Below are 21,952 nucleotides of genomic sequence, written 5' to 3' on the forward strand. Positions count from 1 at the left end.
CTGTGTAAATAGTTGTTAGACAAGAAATAAAAAGTCTGTCCATGTTTAGACCATCAATTTTTTTCCAAATATTTTCAGTCCCAGGTTGGTTGAATCCACATACATGGAACCCATGGATACAGATCAAATGCTCTGTTACACAACACCATTTTATATAGGGGATTTGAGCATCCTCTGGTTCTGGTATTTGTGGGAGGATCCTGGAACCAATCCCCCACAGATACTGAGGGACAACTATATGCTTTTCTTTAAAATTCTGAAAAGTCTTGGCTCTACCTAACGTTAGTTGGTTTCTATGAAGGCCATAATTTGTAATTTTGCTGAGGCTGACATTCAATCAACCCATCCATTTTCTGTATAAGCACTAGTGAAAGTCACTTAGCCAGTTGGCTCTACATCCAGATCTCAATAACTTTGTGCTCTAATTTCTCACATATTGCATCTTGACTGCATTGTGCCCAGAGGTATTCACTAATGTAGATACTCTGTAAGGCTTCAAGTTTGTTGGTTGGTTGTTTTTACCTCTAAAAACATTCAAGGTCAAGTAAATTATTTAGTGTACTGTCTTAAATGACATTGTCATTAAGGTGTATTTGTGCATGTGTCCAGCACATTCATTGGGACTGTGTGACAGATATTGTGCCAGGTTCTGGACTGACCCAGGAAGCTCACAACTTTGAGTGATACATGTCAATAATAAATATATGTATCTTCTGTTACTTAGCAGAAAAGAGGAAGCCCTAACAGCTTGCAGAAGTCATAGCAGTGAGGGAAGGAATGCTCTACAGAAGATGACAGATGAGATGAGTGATGTTATTAATAACTTGTATATAGGCACAGAGATATTATGGTTTTTGTCATGTTTGGGGCACTACAAGTCACTGGACTACACACTGGATGCAGTTGAGAGAATAGTTCAGATGAGGTTGAAAACTAAGGCAAGGATTTTTTTAATAGTCAAAACTTTCAAAATTATTTTAAGCAAGAATATGTATGTGAAACAAGTTTTTCTTGAGAAATTGCAGTATTTTCTTTAGAAATACATACTTGAATATATTTAAGTACTGTAAACTGTTTCCAAAGTCAGCTATTGTGAAATTGGCTGGGTGCAGTGGCTCACGCGCCTGTAATCCCAGAATTTTGGGAGGCCAAGGCGGGTGGATCACCAGAGGTCAGGAGTTGGAGACCAGCCTGGCCAACATGGTGAAACCCCATGTCTACTAAAAATACAAAACTTTAGCCTGGCGTCGTGGCAGGCGCCTGTAATCCCAGCTACTCGCGAGGCCCAGGTAGGAGAATGGCTTGAACAGGGGAAGCGGAGGTTGCAGTGAGCCAAGATGGTGCCACTGCACTCCAGCCTGGGCGACAGGGCGACTCTGTCTCAAAAAAAAAAAGTCATCCATTGTGAATGAATGTACAAAACGCTTATTAATAAGTGTAATATTAAAATATATATCTTTTCTGAAAGTTTTAGTGACAAATTAGTTACAGATGTGATGTTACCAAAATTCATGTACATTGAAGATTTCGGGACATTTTATACTGGTGGTGGTGGGGTGGCATCTTAGCTTGGGTTTAAATATCATTAGTAATCGGGTAGATCTGTAGATGATTATCATTATATAAAGACATATCGTGAGCAGTATTTAATAAGAATAGTTGCTGAAGTGACTTTTTGCAGGAGGATGAATGCTTTTAAAAAAAAAAAAAAGTTTATACGTGCCTCTTCTGTCTTCCAAAAAAAAAAAGAGAGGGAGAATAAAAAGAAGAAAAAAACGAGACACGAAGGTGGATAACACCTTCCTCTAGACCGCGGTGCCTCGCATTTCTCGGGCTGCAGGCGAGGGCTGCTGGGCCTGCGCGGGGTGGAGCCGACGCTGACGCGCCCTGCGCCGCAAGGCATTGTGGGAGCTCGGGCCCGCTAGTGTCGTGGTTGGAGGCGAGGTGGGGCGGCCGTTTGTTTTCTCGTGGTCTCGAGCTCGCGCGCTCTCATCCCCTCCCCCGCGGCGTGCGGCGGGGCGGAGAAACGGCGGCGGCGGCGGCGGCGGCAACGGCAGCAGTAGCAGAGGCTGTAGCATCGGACACCCTCCTCTCTCCCGCGAACCGGTTCCTCTTCCCCCTCCTTCTCACTGTTTGTTGTGTGTTTGATGTGTTAAAGCAGGAGCGAGAACCCGAGCAGCGCCATGAGCAACACTGCCGTCGTCCCCAGCACTGCAGGTCCGGGCCCCAGCGGCGGGCCCGGTGGCGGAGGCGGTGGCGGCGGAGGCGGCGGCACCGAGGTAATCCAGGTGACTAATGTCTCCCCGAGCGCTAGCTCTGAGCAGATGCGGACTCTCTTCGGTTTCCTAGGCAAGATCGACGAACTGCGCCTCTTCCCGCCGGAGTGAGTATCGTCCACCATCACTGTTGCTGCTAACGCCGCCTCAGCCCGGGCCTAACACACGATTTCCTTAGGCCCCTGTCGCTGCTTCCCCGAGCCAGGCTACTTGAGTGGCTGGTGGCTGGTGGATTTACTTAAGACGGTTGTGTTCTAGGCCTACAAAAAAATACAGAGAGGCAGGGCCAGGGCTTTTGGGGATTAGGAAACACTGGCTCTTATTCTAGGGAAATTTTTTTTTTTCCGCCTTAAATTGTGCCAACGTGGTCGTTTGGCTTTGGGGACTTAACGCAAGACTAACTGCACTCTGTACGTCGTATATAGGTTAAATCCCTTTTTTAAAAAACTTGAGTATTTGTTCTTTGCGTTCTTGGGAGAAAGGTAACAAAATTATTCATGCCTGTGTTAATTTGGTGTTAAACTTTGTAGGTTGTTCACTTATTGTTATTGCCGTTATGTGGTTCTGGCCCAGCAATATAATTCAAAGATCATATTCTTTTTGACAGACGCTTAGTTTAGTGAGCCTGATTACTTAATTTTTATAATTTCAAAAAACGGGTTATAAACCAGAGATTTTCCTTTGTTTGAATAATATACAGATTTGTGATATTTCACAGTTCTTGAGAAGGATTTTTATAAATGTTGAAATTTGAATTAGAGTGTATGACTTTTTATCCTTTTTATCTCACTTTTATTTTGAAAATTATTTCTATCGCAAGAATATTAAATAAGTGGATTAATTGTAAAGAAAAACTAGTTAAAAGAAGCTATGAAGTAAGATAAGGTGTACTATTAAAACAGACAATTGGAATAATAATAATAGTCTTGTGCTTTTTGGAAGACTTATTGGTGGAGAAGTGACAATTGAAACGTCCTTATCAGTAAAGACTATATATTGAGAATTTTATGACGTCACTTAAATACTAAACAGGAAATTGGAATCCTCTAAGAATCTACTGTTATGGTACATGTAACCATTAACTTTCTGCTCAATAAAATAATTGACAAAAGTTTATCATAATGAGATATTTGTTAAGTATTAGCATATTTCATCACTTTCCACTTAAAATACTTTCACAAGATTGTTGGTGTTTTCAAATTGGTATGTTTCTAATTTTTAGAGAAATGTACATTTGGAGAGAGGATTTACTTAGTTTGCATGACGTGGAGTTCTGGGAACAAACACGTATATCTTTATTCCTGTTATTTTGACAGATACTTGATTTGGTAATGAAGGACAAATAGCTTTCATAACATGAACATACAAAAATAGATGCTTTGCTGTTCTTCAGTTTTCTCAAGACTTACTGTTTTAAGCTTGTAAAATTAATAAACAGTAAAATAGCAGAAAATAGTGATACATTGGATGATTTTAATAGTTCTATTAGTGGGATATTTGAGGTATTCGATTTACTACAATTTTTTCCAATCCTACAAGTTAAAAATTTTATTATAGTTGCTGACTTTTAAATGCTGTTTATTCTCTGGAGGCAGTTTTATGATGCATTTAGAAAAAAGGTAAGAGAGATGTACGCATTATACTGGTTCATCTTTTACGTAATGCGTGACCAGTATCCTAGAGGAAGTTGTGATGGACCAGAGTCTTTTTGTTTCATAGTCAAATAAGTCGTTCCTTCATAACCAGGACAGCTAGTGTGTGCTTGAGAATGTCTCCTTCAACTATATGATCTGGGATACTCTGCATTAAAAGGACTCCTTTCCCTGTATTGGGAGAGAGAGAGATAAATTGACACATTTTTACACTTGACTCCTTCATTTATCTTCCCACATACAAGATCATTTTGTCTTTTAAAATGTACAAGGTTACAATAAGTTAAATGTTACTAGTGGCCTTCTACATTTGATAGTAATGTAGATGGCTACTTTTATTTACTTGATGTTGCATTTTGTTTTTTTAACTATGTTTCAGTAAACTAATCTGACTTGCACAAGTTGCATATACTTCCCAGTGGTCCACAGGGTTCATCATTCCAAAAATGTTTACTCATAACATTGAATGGCTCAGATTACATAAAATTCTATCTGTTGTGAACAGGTCACCTGATTGTAACTATTATCTACACAGTTGGCCTTCTTCATCTCTGGGTTCCACATCCATGGATTCAGCCCACTGTGAATTGAAAATATAAGGAGAGAGCGTCTGTACTGAACATATACAGACTTTTTTCTTGTCGTCATTCCTTAAACAGTACAGTATAGCAACTGTTTATGTTGTATTAGGTATTATAAGTAATCAAGAGATTTAAAAGTATGCAAGAGGATGTGCACAGGTAATATGCCATGATTTTATTTTTCCTCCACCTCTTCCCCCTCCCTATGTCATTTTATGTAAGAGACTTGAGCATCTGTGGATTTTGTTACCTGCAGGGAGTCCTGAAACCATGGATACTGAGGGAAAACTATATGATTTCCCCCAAGAAGGCAGTGACATGTACCTGTAACTCTTTTTCCCCTAGACATATCTGTGACATGCTTAACTACTTTTGTTTTTCCGATGTCACCTTAATCAGAGAAACCTTCCCAAACCACCCTATGTAAAATAGAGCACCTCTGCTGCTGCTTAATTCTCCTTAACACTACTTTTTTTCTATAGCGCCTGTCACCAGTTGACAGGTTAACAACTTCTCTCCTGTAGAATATGAGGTGCTTTAAAATACATAGATGACTGAACCTCGCCCACACCTACTGAAACTCTTCATTTGGGTTCTGAATGCCTATTTTGGGGAAACATTTCTGGGATTATGACACACATTTCAATGACAGCCTGCTCAAGGAGGTTGCCTGCATTGTCATTGTTAAGTCCATCTGTTTATTCCTTCTTTTTAAACCAGAATTTTTGGCCTATAATTTCACTGAGAAATAGAAATACTATCTTTACAATAGGTGATATTCTAACCATCTCTACAGCATGATGGCTCTGCAGCTATTTGAAAGCATCTGTCAGTGTACCCCACATATACTCTTTGTTAAACTGTTATTTTGATTCTGGTTGTTTCTGAAATGCGTATTGGAAATGCAGCATTGTTTGAATATCTATTGTGTATGAGTTGCTTTCTAAATGTATCTTAATCCTTACAAACCCAGAGGAAAAAATGTTTTTGACCCTGTTTTACAAGTTCGTGAACTGAAATTCACAGGTATTTTTTGTATGCCCAAGCCATACTGCCAGTGTCAGAACTAGAACTTGAACCCAAGTTGTGACTCTCCTTTACCACTTGATCAGGAGTTTGTTTATTTAGCCAAGTAACTTGTAAGATCTTCATATGCTTTCTTTTAGTGGGATTGCCCAGCAAAGTGCTTATCAGGTGATGATCCCAGTGAAGTATGTCACAGTTATGCAGTAACTTAAGGCTGCTGTAATATGGAGATACACTGAAGTTCATTAGTAACTTTTCGGTGACCCAACATGGATACTTTAATGGTTATATAAGTATAAATTAGTATATTAGGTAAGGGAAAGAGTTTAGTGCACCTTTAAAGAAAAAATGGTTTTAATCGATGCACCATTTTGTTGTATATTTCTTTACATAGTGAGAAGGGGGCACATGAGGTCAGCAGTCAAGTTTTCAGGTTAATGTCGTCTTTGTCACACACCTCCTTTTGTGGGTTTCGGAGATACTTTTATTTATGAGCTCGAAATTCTCCACTTAGCACACTATTAAGGTGGAAGTTGGAAGGCTGATATCAGTAGCCTAAAACCTGAAGTTCTCATACATTAGTAGGCATGAACACCTTGTTAAGAATCTGGGCCTTCATATAAAAAAGATTCTCTACAGACCCTTAGGTGAACGACAGAAATCTCAGGTTTTCTCTGTGGAGCCTAGAAGATTCTGAAATAGCCCTCAGAGGACACGTAAGAACTGTTAAAAACTACACCACCACTCTTAGTTGGAGGACAGAAGTGGCATGCAGGACTCACTTTACCCTATCTTGTTCTTCATTTCTCCCTACTTTATATTAATTCTAAAGAGATACGGAGTAAAATACATGTCATACTTGGAAGCAGTACTTCCACAGAATTTTAGAGCACAAAAATTAATTTCAGGCATCAGTCCTCTGTCTTATATTAACATATTATCATATTAAGATAAATTTTATTAGGAGGCTGAGGCAGGTGGATCACCTGAGGTCAGGAGTTCAAGACCAGCCTGACTAACATAGTGAAACCCCATCTCTGCTAAAAATACAAAAATTAGCCAGACTTGGTGGCACGTGCGTGTAATCCCAGCTACTTGGGAGGCTGAGGCAGGAGAATCACTTGAACCTGGGAGGTGGAGGTTGCGATGAGCCAAGATCATGCCATTGCACTCCAGCCTGAGCAACAAGAGTGAAACTCCATCTTAAAAAAAAAAAAAAAAGGAATTCTAATCAAAGAAATGTAAGAATGTAATTGTGGGCCCAGATACCAACAAAAACTTGTTTTAAACCCATCTAAAGGAGGCCATTTGAAGTGGAGAGAGATGAAATTATATTTCTTATTCACGGTATTCAAATTCATATTTTATCTGTACCCTACCATCACTTAACAGGTTTTGATGTAGCCAAAATAATTGGAGCATTCCTATGCCATTAATGAGTAGGAAAAAAAATATGAGTCACTTTAAGGTTGCCAAGTACAAAGAATACAATTTGAGCACGGAGGCAGTACTTTTTTTCCTAAAGAACTATTCATTAAAAATATCATATTTGGGAGTCATTTCTTTTTATAAAATAACAATAAAAAGTGTTAAAGAATTGGTAGAGGTCAGTTTTAAGAAGTGTTAAGTGCCTCTTTCCCAGGGCATTGTGTAGGGTGTTAAGAATATAAGATGATAGCATGAAAAGAGGTTTGTAATTTAGTGATGGAAACATGGATGTCAGCAAAGAAATGTGAAGTGCCGTAGCTTACTAAACCTGCTAAAGTACTTGACAGTGAGGCGCACCTGCAGCCCCATCTATTGGGGAAGCTGGAGTGGGAGGCTGGGTAACATAGTAAGACCCCTCCCATTTCTTTAAGGAGAAATTGCTTAAACATTATTTTTACTACTGCGGGTGCAACGTTGTTAAATTTTATACCAGCAGCGTTTCACATCTAAAAACCACTGTATTCTTCAAGAAACATTCAACAGTGAGCCTGTATAACAAGGTGGCTTAACTTGCTTGTGGATATCCTGTTAATTTTGCTTTGAACTTGGGTTAGGGTCTGTGTTTAGCCTAGGAGATCCTGGTAGAGAAACTTGTATCAGAAGTTCTAATGGGTTTGAGTTCTCAGGCCATATATAGCATCATGTTAGTGTTTGAGTTGTGATAAAAATTGTGGGTTTTTTTGTTAGGCCTAAATTAAAAGAAATTATTTTTCTTTTCAACAATGAATCTGAAATTCTTAGTATAACCAAATCTGATGCAGTTACAATTTTATGTACACATGAGTGTTTCATTTTTTAGAAACTGTGGAGCCTCATTCAGATAGTGTTAAAATATAGGATTTTCCTTTTCATTAATGAGTCCTACGATATAAGTGTTATATTGATGTTACAATGAAGTAGTTTTGTACCCTAGGTGCATAAAGTTTTCAGAGAGAATTAAAGGAGAAAGAGCTCAAACTTCATCAGAGATCTTGATGTAATTGATGTGAAAAGTGTGGATTACCCCCAACCCCCCACCCCATGACTCTAATACACATTAGAGTGGATTAACTAGGGATGGTTTGTTTATTTCTGCCTTAGGGCACTAGCTTTCCAAATAACTTTTGGTATGGGCTTGAGCCATCCCTGTGTTCATGCACAGTTTCAAGGCAGAAATTTGATCTACCCTATAACTTAACGTTGAAAAAAACCCTGCTTCCTGTGTTATCTGTCTTACCTACACTGCCATAGCTTGCAGTTGAGCACTTATCTTTCTTTTACCTAAGGAAGTAATTTGCTGAGGGAACTAGCCCTTTTGCTTATTGAAACTTTGCAGGGTAGCACTAGTGGAGCGTAGTACTATCCCCATGTGTGCCTGAATTTTTTCTTTTATCTGAAAGTGCTCCCAGCCAGAAATCACTGATTATGTACAGTGCATAAGAGTTCTCATATGCTATGGGTAAAAGAGTGCAGGGCATGGAACCTGTTTATTCTATGCAGTTCAAGAAAACTCACTGATGATTGAGTACATGTTCTTGCTCATGATATTCATTTGTCCCTGACATAAAAATTGTTCATCTTTCTTACTCTGAGAAAGCCATAAGGAAGTTTCTGAGCCCCGAACTACTACTGTTACCTGTTACCTGTATCTAAAAATAGCTAGTATTAGTATTATGAAAGAAACTGTTGACAATTTTGTGGTCCTCTCAGTCTCTGAGACTTTAGTACCAAACTGTTTTTAACCTGATACACTGTAAATGTAAGTTGTGATTATAAGTTTTTATCTGAACTGCAATTCACTACATTATTTCAGTGAACAGTATATTATTGAGAATGTTTTCTTTTGAATTTACATTAGTATACAGTTAGGTTTTTTAATCTGTTTTACTTTTGAAATGTGTTGGTTTGTGAGTTAGCATTTGTTTTAACTGATAATTCTGTTTCTCTTTTATGTTATTTGTTTATTTTTAGTGATTCACCTTTGCCAGTCTCATCTCGTGTCTGCTTTGTTAAGTTCCATGATCCAGACTCAGCAGTTGTGGCACAGCATCTGACAAACACTGTATTCGTTGACAGAGCTTTGATAGTCGTACCATATGCAGAAGGTTTGTGCTTTGTTTAACTACCTATGTGGGCATCCTAAGATGACCATCTACCTCAGTAGATGTAGAGTGAGCATTAGTAGCATGTTAAATCTAAGCTATTAACATTTTTAAACCCTTGTTATACTGCAGTCCGTAATTTTTGCTTGCAGTTTTTTTTTAATTCTAAAAATTAGAAATTAGGTCTGTTATTATAAGATATTTACCTTTTGTTTTCTTTTAAAACATTTTTAAGTTGTTTAAAACCATGTCCCTTATTGTAACTCCCTGAGATACATCTACTTAGTTAATTTAATGTTAAGTTTTATGAAGAAGCCCTGAAGGTAAATGATTCACTCCATGTATGCTTACAGAACCTTCAAATAAATGCATGATGTTATTTCTGTTTTAAATAAATGAGTAGGTTGATTTTATTTTCTTAAAGCTTCCTCACATTGATAATCTGGAAAAAAAAAAAAAACATTGAATTTCAGTATACCAAGGGTTGCAGTGATTTTGGTTTTCATGAAAGTTCAAGATTTCCTGTAGCTTAGGTGCCAGATGGGCACTGGGTGTTTTATTTTATGCCAGATTTTCTTGTTCATTCTTGCTATATTTCTAGAATATCTCTAAATAATAAATTCTTCTCTCTGTTATTTGTGTGTGTGATTTTTATAGTGGAGAAGGCAAATGCAAAACCCTTCCAGATGCCTGAAAAACAGTGGGTCCTCTGCAGCTACAGGGGATTCTAGACATTAACTAAAGGCCAGCAAGCACTCAAGTGCCCCAAGTGTTTTCCTGGTGTAACCATTTGTTAACTACATTTTCTCTCTTTTTACATTTTAGGCTGTTAAAGTAATTTGACAGAAAAAAATGAGCAGGTTTTTTGGATCTAAAAAGCCACTGTGACAAGAAATTTTAATACCATTTTGTAAAATTTTCTAAGGCGTATTTTATAATTAGTTTGTTCCCAATGTACTGCTACTTGATTTGCTTTTTGGTAACTATAAATTTTACTCGAATCACTGAAATATGATAAAACTGCTGGATTTTAAGTTAATAATTTAATATGCTGACCAGGATTTAAATGCTTTCCCCTTTCCTTAATAAACTGGTCAGTGGAAGTGGAATCTTAATATTGTTGATTTTAGATGCTATCTGAAATCTTTGAATACAAATGTGAACATTTACACCATACCTTGTAAAAGTTGTGAAATGTCTAGTCCTTAACACTTAACAGAAATTGCCTCTGGTTTTCTAAAGAAATTAACTTATATTTATAAATGGGTTAAGGCATGTTATGTGATAGTACCTCTGTCTCCATGATATTAAAGTGTATGAGCCCAGTTTTAAGGTTTTGTAATATATAGATAGATAAATTTTTGAGTTAGTGTGTCTTGGTTAAGCAATTTCTTTTATGTCAGTGTGCCTGTTATAGGATAAGACCATCAACAGAAAATTTACAGAATTCAAATTCAGGATGAATAAAATAGAGTATAGGTCTTGGAACAAGGGTCAAATCATGTGAGTAATACGTAAAACATTTTGGTTAGCCTGTAAATTTAAATTTTTTATTGGCTAAGTATTATAGTTCCCAATCCCTGAACATAATACAGTATATCATATAAATGACTTTCATAAATATTTTCAGGCCATAGTAATTTTTCTAGACCTATTTTTGGAAGTGAACTATTTAGGAATATACAGTATATAGAATTAGGGGAATATTTCATTCAGAATTCTATTGTTGGTGAATTTAATTCTGGTATGATATGCTGTATTAATGTTATCTCCAGTAAATACAATTCCCTCCAGATTTAGCTATTACAGTTCGGTGTTAGCTCTTGGTCAGTGTTTTAGAACAGTAGACATAGTCTACGGTAAGGAATAGTCTTAATTGGTAAAACTAAGATAGCTGAATTTGGAAGGAACTCTTAATAGTAATGGATTTGGGGATTTTTTAGGTTCCTTGGTTAATGTTTGTTTCTTTTGTCTGTTTCTTTTTCTTTCATTTCTACACATTCATGCAGTATTTCATGGTTCTATCAAAGCAGCAGTAAAAAAAATACTCTTGACGCATGAAAATTAACTGGTGAGGGGCCTCATTGCTATTTTTAAATTGTAGTTTTATTTTTAAATAGTCTTTTTTTAATCAGAGGATCAGATGCATGACTTTTTTTTTTTTAATGGATGCAGATCTTCTATCAGGTGTCTCACAATAAATTCAAGAGGATTTTAGTTTGCCAGAAATGTTGCAAATGCACTAATTTGAGTAAGATGTTGATACTGAATATATCCTCTTGAGACATAATTTTGCATGCAAAATTATCCCATAATCTTTGTAGGTTTGTTAATATTGATGCATTACTGCCCTATATCTAAATGATCTTCTCCCCCTTCCCCTCCATAACTCTTGGTATCTAAATTGATGACAGCTCTGACACAAGCAAGATAACAGTGCTGTGTAGTATACATTTGTTTATATTATCGGCACTTCTCAGTATAGGTGGAAGGAACCATTACCTTTATTTAACAGTGGTTTTTCTTTTTTGTTGTTGTGTTTTACAGTTCTTTTCCCTGGTTCAGCCTGAACTATATACCAGGCCCTGCTGAAAATACCACCCAACAGTTTTCTTCTGCAGCTTATCCAGTTTCTCTTAAGTGCCCTGTACATATTGTATGTTTTATGATGAGATGCAGTTTCTTAATATGTATTACAGAAATACTACTGGTATTTGCAAATATGTAGTTTAATTGTATTATTGAACTCTCATTTTGGGGGCTTGGGCACATTAACAGATTAATCCATCTGTATAGGGCTTTTGCTGTTGGATAGAATTTAAATTGTCTACATAAATATTTGTTTTAGGACCCTTAGATTTTATCTGAATACACAGATTAGGCTTTAAAAACAGATATATATGTCATTTTTGGCTTAAGGAGTTTGGCTAAGTTAGCTTTTCAACTGGCACTGTATAGCAGCATTTTTTGGTATGGTTAGCATGGCACATGGCGAAACATAAAGCATTTTACTCTACAGGTAAGGAATGTGCCATGTTGTTTTACCTATCTCTCTTTCTCTCTCACTCCCATGCACACATCTTGTGTGTATTCAGAGACCTTCAGAAACATTCATATTCATTTTCATGAGTCAGCAAAAGCCCTACGCTTGATTCCAACAGAATATTTCCTTTACATACTTTCTTCTCTTAATTTTTACAAAATTTGTATGGTAGGTGTAAAAGAAAATCATAGTAACTGTACCATATTATTAACCCCTAAATCAAACTTTTTTTGTCTTGTGTATCTTGATTTTTCTGTGTGCTTTATAGTGAAGCAGCCGACACGAGTCGTTGTTCATAAAACAGCTTTTGAAAGTTGAGAGCACACCCCTGGAGAACCGACTGTGCTTGCTTACGTTTGGTTCATGACTTAAAAATCGAGTACAGGTGATGAAATCTTGGCAGTGTTAACAAAAAAGTAGTGTGTATTGTGCTATTTTTTTTTACTCTAGAAACTTAACCATTTGTAGAGAAAAAGGAAACAAATTTTCACACATTGAAGTTCATTCTGACATAAAATTAATGATAAATAATCATAGAAATCAAGCTTTGTATTTTAGCGAACATAAGTACTTTCAACAAACTCAGGTGGTGTATCAGGGAGACATTTTCTGGGTGTTTTTGTGTGTTTTCTGTCTTAGAAAAGAATGTGTTCTAATGCAAGGATGTTTCTCTGCAGGAGTTATTCCTGATGAAGCTAAGGCTTTGTCTCTGTTGGCACCAGCTAATGCAGTGGCAGGTCTTCTGCCTGGTGGTGGACTCCTGCCTACCCCTAACCCACTTACCCAGGTACTAGTTCTATTGAATTCTTAAAGGGTGGGGGAAAAAAACAGAATTGTGGATAAAGCTAAACATTTGAGCTTTGTAAGTACTCATAAGATTCTAGTTCAGATAGCATTATCACATGTCTTTATTAAAATCACAAATAGTATAGAAGATCTCTTAGACTTTTGTATTTTAGGAACATTCTGAAAAAATCATAAAATATCTGTTGTATCACTTTGACCATTGGCTCTCAAAATAACCCATAAGTAGTTTTGGAACAGTCTCGTGAGGCATGAACACTTCTCTGAACACACTGTTAAAAATAGGTTCATTTGGACCAGGAAAGAAAACTGAGGTTAAAATTTCACAAGTGAACCCTTCATTTTTTTCCTTCCCCTTTATCTTTTCCTGTTATTTGGGGGGTTTTAAATTACATAAGTGGCTTGAAAACAAAGGCAGTTCTTGATGGAGATGTTTGATATGGGAATGTGAAAGAAAATTGGTTGCAACAGTGCTTCTAACACTGACAATGCTGTATGAAGCTTATCATTTTAGAACTAAAAGGCACTTTAAATACTGTGTATTCTAATTACTGAGATAGTAACTGGTCAGTAGTTTCAAAGATTGTAGTGAATGATGAGCCTCAACTGCAAATTTATAAAAGCATTCTTTCTAGTATATCATTTTGCCTGCGTAAATAATTGACTAATTGACTCTTAACTGTGAAATGCACTGTAGAATGAAAGATTAGGAGTTCCTAAGCTTTTTGGGTGTGACTTTTATCACTTAACTCCTAGGTTTTTTTTTTTAACCTATAAAATCAGGATCTGAGTAATTTTCTTTATTCTTTGTTTTGTTTTGTTTTTTGTGTTTTTGGGTTTTTTTGTTTGTTTTTGTTTTTTTGAGATGGACAGTGTCTCGCCCTGTCACCCAGGCCGGAATGCAGTGGCACAATCTCAGCTCACTGCAGTCTCCACCTCCCTGGTTCAAGCGATTCTGCCCCAGCCTGCCAAATAGCTGGGACTACAGGCGCGCCACCATGCCCGGCTAATTTTTGTATTTTTAGTAGGGATGGGGTTTCACCATGTTGGCCAGGCTGGTCTTGAACTCTTGGCCTCAAGTGATCTGCCCACCTTGGCCTCCCAAAGTGCTGGGATTACAGGCGTGAGCCACCGCGTCCAGTCCAGATCTGGGTAATTTTCTAAATTCCTTTAATGTATAAAGCTATGCAATAGCTATATTGGACAGTAAGTTAAAATAGTATTAACACAGTATTTTGCCTGTACTGAATAAATAGTTAAATTATAGAAAGTTTGATAGTTTGTATTTACTAAATAAATTGAAACAAGGAGAACTTGTAGCACAGTGTGGAGAAAGTGAGGCTGTTTCAAAAGCTACAGATGTTTTTAAAGTAGCCTCACTTTCATGGTTTGTGTCTGTTACATTATGGATTAATCAGAATTGTGTCAAGCAGGTGGCAGAACCCTGCAGTGATTTGAACTGGGAACATTTAAGGAATTACTAACTAGTGATAGGAGATTACTAGGGGAATTCTAATGAATACAGGAATCACAAGTGTAAGAAACAACCACTACCTCTGAGGCTGAAGCAGAAGGAACACCCATTTAGTTCAGGGGACTCCTCTTTCCCCATCTATGCTGAAACTTAGATTTGTTTTTGGAAGGGTGACTATTAAATAAGTTCTCTTGGGTGCCCTGGGGAGCTGCATAAGTAGTTGGTACTAAAACTCACTGAGAGGTGAGGGCTACTGGGTGTTTGACATGGTGCTGCAGGAATAATCAGGGGACACAGGAGCCAGGAAGAGCCCCTTCCTTAGTCAGTGTCCTTCCAGCACTCTTTCCAAATGAAGTCTTATATCATGGCAACTGTCAAAGGAGAAATGCTTTATAAAGGTCCTGCCTCCAGTATCACACAACAGCAGGGCAAAGAATAGTAGATTTGGATCCTGAGAAGCAATAAATAATTAAAATCAGCACAAGAATATGTTGAAATATTTTGTCTTTTTTTCTTAATCTACGATTTAGGGGGGAAATGTAATGGATGGAACATGGGTGTCATATAGAGCAAGACCCCTGTTTCTGTTAATAGATTGTTATTGGACCACAGCCATTTGTTTAGGTATCGTCTCTGGCTGCTTTCAAGCTATGATGGCAGTAGTCATATGGTTTGTGTACAACTGAGGAGTTGTACGGGGACCGTGTAGCCTGAAAAGTTGTTATCTGACCCTTTACATTAAAAAAGTATTAACCCCTGGTATAAGGAACTGAAATGAAGTTTTAAATAAATTAAATTTGACATTTCACAGATTGGCGCTGTTCCACTGGCTGCTTTGGGGGCTCCTACTCTTGATCCTGCCCTTGCTGCACTTGGGCTTCCTGGAGCAAACTTGAACTCTCAGGTATAACTTAGTAACTTCAAGCTTTTCACCCATTTTTACAGAAGATCTGTTTCATTAACTGTTGGTTTGCATTTCAAGAGCAGAAGCTAATGGCTGTGTTGTAGTAATTTTTTTTCTTGTTTAAACTTGTCAGAGCTTTAAACAGTCACTGAATGACTAATTCCTTATCCATTAATGGATTTCTTTTATATAGTTCAAAATAGAAAATAGGTTCATGAGAAGCCAGTACATTATCAGTGTGTCATAGAGTCAGAGTAAATAGTCATGAAAAGATAGGAATGTGGTTTATAATTTTTCTATCATGGAAATTTTTCTTTTATTTTAATTTAGCTAACCTTTTTTTCTGAAGTTCTTTGTAGAGATCTTTTGTATTATATTGGCTAAGCTGTTTTGAGTTTTACATGTTTATGTCAAAAAGTCTTAAAGGAGACATAATTCTATAATATCTAGACTGTTCAGCCTCATAATCTTTAGATAACTTGCTAAAGCTGCTCTATCCAATACTGTAGCTACTGATGTCACCGGTTTTTGTTTTCTTTTTTAATGTGGCTACTATAAAATATATGTTTCATGGCATGTAGCCTGCATGGATTTCTGTTGTTCAGTTTTCTGCCTAGAAAATATTGGTCATTTAGTGTTTTATGTATTCTCATTGTTCTTATGTTTTATTTTTTGCAGTCTCTTGCTGCAGATCAGTTGCTGAAGCTTATGAGTACTGTTGATCCCAAGTAAGCGTTTTTTCTTTGTTTTCATTGGTGATGTGGTATCTGAATGTCTACAGAATTTAGAGTTTTTTTGATAGCATTAGGAGATATACCTAATGCTAAATGATGAGTTAATGGGTGCAACACACCAACATGGCACATGTATACATATGTAACAAACCTGCACGTTGTGCACATGTACCCTAGAACTTAAAGTATAATAATAAAATTTTAAAAAAAGAAGAAAAAGAGTTTGATAGCTTATAAGAAAGTTATCAAGTTATCTTTTCTCAAGACAAGCAATATATATTGTTACCTAGAAACAAGGAGAGAAATACAGAAGTAAGGTCCTCTAAAATATTTTGTTTTAGTGTCATTTAAGTCTTGAATAGTAATTGTAAATGACTTATACCTGGATGATAGCAAAAGAGCTAATAAGGGGACAACTTCGTTTGAAGATCAGAGGCTGAGTCCTGAGGATAGTAGGAGTTAGAGGCAAAGCTGAGGGAATCACTATCCCAGAGCAAAGTAGTATTACATATTATATAATTAATAGCCAACATTTTATTTTAGGTGCTTTTGATAAGTGCTCTTCATGCTGTCACAGAAATTGTTTCCGACTTGATGATGTGACAAATTCATCAGTTTTTTTCACTGGTTATTTGTTGGCATAATAAATTTGAACTTTATACCTTTTCACCTTAACTTGGTGAAAGTCACTGTCAGTAAGTGAGAGAGCATGAAAAGGACGGAATCATTCGACTTCAGTAGTTAGTGGCCTTTTTTCTTAGAAATTATCTAAAAATAAAACCAGTCACCAGCTTGGTACCCATCACCCAGCTTATAAAATAAAATAATACCAATACAAGTTGAAGCTTCCTATGTACCCATTATTTACTACATTTCCCATTCTGCCCACAAATAACTACTAAATTTTGTGTCTATAATTTTCTTTCTTTCTTTCTTTCTTTTTTTTGAGACGAGTCTCACTCTGTTGCCCAAGCTGGAGTGCAGTGGTGCAAACTCGGCTCACTGCAACCTCCGCCTCCCAGATTCAAGCAATTCTTTTGCCTCAACCTCCCAAGTAGCTGGGACTACGGGCACATGCCACCACGTCCAGCTAATTTTTTGTACTTTTAGTAGAGATGGGGTTTCACCGTGTTAGCCAGGATGGCCTCGATCTCCTGACCTCATGATCCACCCGCCTCGGCCTCCCAAAGTGCTGGGCTTACAGGCATGAGCCCCACCGTGCCCGGCCTTTAATTTTTTTTTTACGTGTGTAAACCTGTAAGGGGCATCTTTAGCCTTTCCACTCAAGACTTCATGTGTAATTTTGGTAGGCCTTTGGCCTCTGTCTCAGTTCCTCCCCACCTACAAAGTAAAAGGTAATGCTCTTCCCCAGAAAATTACTATGTCATTTTTTTTTTTTTTTTTGAGACGGAGTCCTTCTCTGTCCCCCAGGCTGGAGTGCAGTGGCGCGATCTCGGCTCACTGCAACCTCCACCTCCTGGGTTCACGCCATTCTCCTGCCTCAGCCTCCCAGAGTAGCTGGGACTACAGGCACCCGCCAACACGCCTGGCTAATTTTTTGTATTTTTAGTAGAGACGGGGTGAAAGTGTTAGCCAGGATGGTCTCGATCTCCTGACCTCGAGATCTGCCCGCCTCGGCCTCCCAAAGTGCTGGGATTACAGGCTTGAGCCAGTGCGCCTGGCCTCTTTTTTTTTTTTTTTTTTTTTTTGAGACGGAATCTTGCTCTGTCGCCCAGGCTGGAGTGCAGTGGTGCGATCTCTGCCTCCCGGGTTCAAGCAATTCTGCTGTCTCAGCCTCCCGAGTAGCTGGGACTACAGGCGCCCGCCACCATGCCTGGCTAGTTTTTTGTATTTTGAGTAGAGACGGGATTTCACCGTGTTAGCCAGTATGATCTCGATCTCCTGACCTCGTGATCCGCCCGCCTTGGCCTCCCAAAGGGCTGGGATTACAGGCGTGAGCAACCACACCTGGCCAAAAATTTTTAATTTATATGAATAAAAGTTCTTAGCATCAGCATATTTTCTTGTACTGGCATTTCTTTTTTTTTTTTTTTTAATTTAATTTTTTTTTTTTTTAATTTTTTTTGCATACAAAAACAATAAACATTTTCTAAAAATACATACAAACAAAAAGATGCATATCAAACATATTAGGAAGGTTGCACATGGGAAGTCGGGGAATAGAAATGGGGGGTGGGAGTTAAAATAAATGAGAGAGGGACTTTATATGGATCAGTGATAATAACTCAATCCTCTATTTGATAAAGAAGAGGGAGAAGGAAGAGGAAGAAAAAGAAAGTGGGATAAAGGATCAGAAAGGGAGGAAAATAGAAAAAATTAGAGTATGACTCCAGGGTAGACCTGTTTTGTTGTCACTGAGTTGGTTGGTTGGTTTGTCTGTTGTATTCTTCATGTTTCGCCAAGTTGGCCAGACTGGTCTTGAACTCCTAGCCCGAAGTGATCAACCCGCCTCGCCCCCCAGAGTGCCGGGACCACAGGCGTGAGCCACCACGTCCAGCCCCCACATTGCTTCTGGCCTCCGTGGTAGACCTCCCAGACGGAGCGGCCAGGCAGAGGAGCTCCTCACTTCTACCCAGACACGGGGCGGCCGGGCAGAGGGGCTCCTCACTTCCCAGACGGGGCGGCCAGGCAGAGACGCTCCTCACTTCTTCCCAGACGATAGGTGGCCGGGCAGAGGCGCTGCTCACTTCCCAGACGATGGGTGGCCGGGCAGAGGCGCTCCTCACTTCTTCCCGGACAGGGTGGCCAGGCAGAGGCGCTTCTCACTTCCCAGACGGGGCGGCCGGGCAGAGGCGCTCCTCACTTCCCAGACGATGGGTGGCCGGGCAGAGGCACTCCTCACTTCCCAGATGGGGCAGCCGGGCAGAGGCGCTCTTCACTTTCCAGACGATGGGTGGCCGGGCAGAGGCGCTCCTCACCTCTCAGACGATGGGTGGCCGGGCAGAGGAGCTCCTCACCTCCCAGACGATGGGTGGCCGGGCAGAGGCGCTCCTCACCTCCCAGACGGGGCGGCCGGGCAGAGGCGCTCCTCACTTCTTCCCGGACGGGGCGGCCGGGCATAGGCGCTCCTCACTTCTTCCCGACGGGGCGGCCGGGCAGAGGTGCTCCTCACTTCTTCCCGGACGGGGCGGCCGGGCAGAGTCGCTCCTCACTTCCCGGACGGGGCGGCCGGGCAGAGGCGCTCCTCACTTCTTCCCGGACGGGGCGGCCGGGCAGAGGCGCTCCTCACTTCTTCCCGGACGGGGCGGCCGGGCAGAGGCGCTCCTCACTTCTTCCGGACGGGGCGGCCGGGCAGAGGCGCTCCTCACCTCCCAGATGGGGCGGCCGGGCAGAGGCGCTCCTCACTTCTTCCCGGACGGGGCGGCCGGGCAGAGGCGCTCCTCACTTCTTCCCGGACGGGGCGGCCGGGCAGAGGCGCTCCTCACTTCTTCCCGGACGGGGTGGCCGGGCAGAGGCGCTGCTCACTTCCCAGACGGGGCGGCCGGGTAGAGGCGCTCCTCACTTCCCAGACGGGGCGGCCGGGCAGAGGTGCTCCTCACTTCCCAGACGGGGTGGCTGGGCAGAGGCGCTCCTCACTTCCCAGACGGTGGGTGGCCGGGCAGAGGCGCTCCTCACTTCCCAGACGATGGGTGTGTACTGGCATTTCTAAAAATGTGTTTGTTTATGGAAAGTTAATGGATGTTCAGCAAAATAGGTATTTTTCTAATTCCAGATGACTCTTAGTTATTAAAACAAATACTTGTAAATATTCAAAACAATGCTGTACTATATGTTGTTTACCAAAGTTATCATGGAGTCCTCCCCTCCCTTTTTTTGAAGGAATATTTTGCTAAAATGATGTTATATACTTAAGTATTTATTTGAAATGCTGGTGTGCATTTTAAAATATTTCATATCCCATCTCTTCATTCTGTTTCAGGTTGAATCATGTAGCTGCTGGTCTCGTTTCACCAAGTCTGAAATCAGATACCTCTAGTAAAGAAATAGAGGAAGCTATGAAAAGAGTACGAGAAGCACAGTCCCTAATTTCTGCTGCTATAGAACCAGGTAAACAATGTTTATGCGATTTTGTTGTGTGGATTTTGGCAAAAATGATTTTGACATAAATGTGGTATTGTGTTGAGTGACACCCTAGTTGTTTAAAATGTTGTAAATTCTGATAAAAGATTGTATAGTGGAGTGCCACTCAGATGTATTTGGAGACAATCCTGGTGGTCACAGGAGTACCAACTGCATCTAGAGGGCAAAGGACCAACATGTTGCTAGATATCCTGCAACAAACAGCACAGCCTTCCACAGCAGTGGTTAATCTAGTCCAAAATGTCAATAGGATTATCTAATACTTGATATAATATTTTGTTTTTCTTCTTTATGTTTAAGTTGGGATAGCCTAATTTTAAATTTTTTCATTGATCAAGAGAACCTAGTGAAAATGCTTCTGTTTAAAATGATATTTCTTTAAAGAAAATTAGTTGTCTTCTTTGCAGATTGTCTTTTTGAGATTAAATGAATAGATATCATACTATCTGCCCATATATATCTAGATCTATGGCCCTGGATTTTCTTTCTTATAAATATCTTATTCATTAATAAATGGGAATGTTTTTTAATGTGCCTATTATTAGGAAAGTAATTTTAAAGTATAATAGTGGATAAACTGATACCAAATGCTTTATATGTATTATGTTATTTAACCAGGAAAATGTCAAATAATTAGCCACAGTCACATGGCAAGCAGTAGGAGCTTTTAGATAGCACAGCTGGCTCTATGTAAAGTTTACGACACACCGTGTTCTAACTGCTGTTTATATTGAAAATATATGATTAAAATGACTGAATGTAGTTTATGAACTGATTTTTTACCAATATTTTTATGAATTTATTATAATGACATTCACAATAAATTAAACGCTATTCATGAAATGACTTAAATGTAAAAGAAATTCAATCTCACTTTGATGATAGTCAATGAATGTAGAATACAGTGGCTTTATTTCTCTTGTTATGTCCTCAGTTAAGGAATTTCTTATGTGTAGTTCCAGATCTCCTTTCTATACTTACACAATTGAAAATAGGTAGGGAAGAGGAGTGATGAGCAGATAATAGGAAGCGAGCTAGCTTACTAAAATCTGATTCTGTCACAGAAGTGGACTAAAATCAGTAAGTGAACCATGACTTTCTGCATTTGGGGTCCAAATATTGAGTCTGTGAAGAACCAAGGAAAGGAAAGGGGACCCTCACTTAGAACCTTGTCAAGAGTAAATCAGAGCCAAAGAAAGAGAAATGTACCCTCTTTATAGATTGCTGGATAGAAAACACTTCACAGCCTCTTAAGTCTGGCAAGTAAAATAGTCAAAGGAACCTTTAGCTAGCTGAGAATTAGAAGTCTAATGTGGATCTACCAAAAGCTTGGATGATTTGTAATTTATAGTATTTCAGTAAGCTTCAAAATCGTGATTATAAAATGGTTACTTGTGACATTCAAGGGTTGTATGTAAAAGCTGAAAACTAAGGTGAAAAATTATTAGAGTAACTTCTGAAAGGGAATAATCTTCCTATTTGATGTGTTTTTTTGTTTGCTTGTTTTTATTTTTGAGGGGTCTCACTCTGTTGCCGAGGCTGGAGTGCAGTGGTGCAGTCACAGCTCACTGCACCCTTCATCTCCAGGCTCAAGCAATCCTCCCAGCTCAGCCTCCCCGCTCAGCTTCCCCAAGTACCTGGGACCACAGGCACACACTGCCATGCCCAGCTAATTTTTGTATTTTTTGTAGAGATGAGGCCTCACTATATTGCCCAGGCTGGTCTTGAACTCCTGGACTGAATTGCTCCTCCCACTGCAGCCTCTCAGAGTGCTGTGATTACAGGCAT

At 39.2% G+C, this 21,952-nt stretch overlaps 1 protein-coding gene across 13 annotated transcripts in view; it reads left to right on the plus strand.

Moving 5' to 3' along the window:
* Positions 1 to 21,952, plus strand: part of SRSF11 (serine and arginine rich splicing factor 11) — a 49,070-nt gene that overhangs the window by 13,803 nt on the left and 13,315 nt on the right. For 7 of the 13 annotated variants that reach the window (XM_063625298.1, XM_063625291.1, XM_063625294.1 and 4 more), the window contains 6 exons: positions 2,162 to 2,383; positions 8,974 to 9,107; positions 12,825 to 12,934; positions 15,237 to 15,329; positions 16,008 to 16,057; positions 20,004 to 20,131. In XM_063625298.1, coding sequence (XP_063481368.1) covers positions 2,184 to 2,383; positions 8,974 to 9,107; positions 12,825 to 12,934; positions 15,237 to 15,329; positions 16,008 to 16,057; positions 20,004 to 20,131 — 715 coding nt within the window. In that variant the 5' untranslated portion in view covers positions 2,162 to 2,183. Of the gene's footprint in view, positions 1 to 1,899; positions 2,384 to 3,308; positions 3,342 to 8,973; positions 9,108 to 12,824; positions 12,935 to 15,236; positions 15,330 to 16,007; positions 16,058 to 20,003; positions 20,132 to 21,952 lie in introns of those variants that run through there. The other 6 variants (XM_063625299.1, XM_063625292.1, XM_063625295.1 and 3 more) reach the window with 3 other exon arrangements.

This window comes from Symphalangus syndactylus, chromosome 12 (assembly GCF_028878055.3).
Source record: "Symphalangus syndactylus isolate Jambi chromosome 12, NHGRI_mSymSyn1-v2.1_pri, whole genome shotgun sequence".
Classification (NCBI taxonomy): Eukaryota; Metazoa; Chordata; class Mammalia; order Primates; family Hylobatidae; genus Symphalangus; species Symphalangus syndactylus.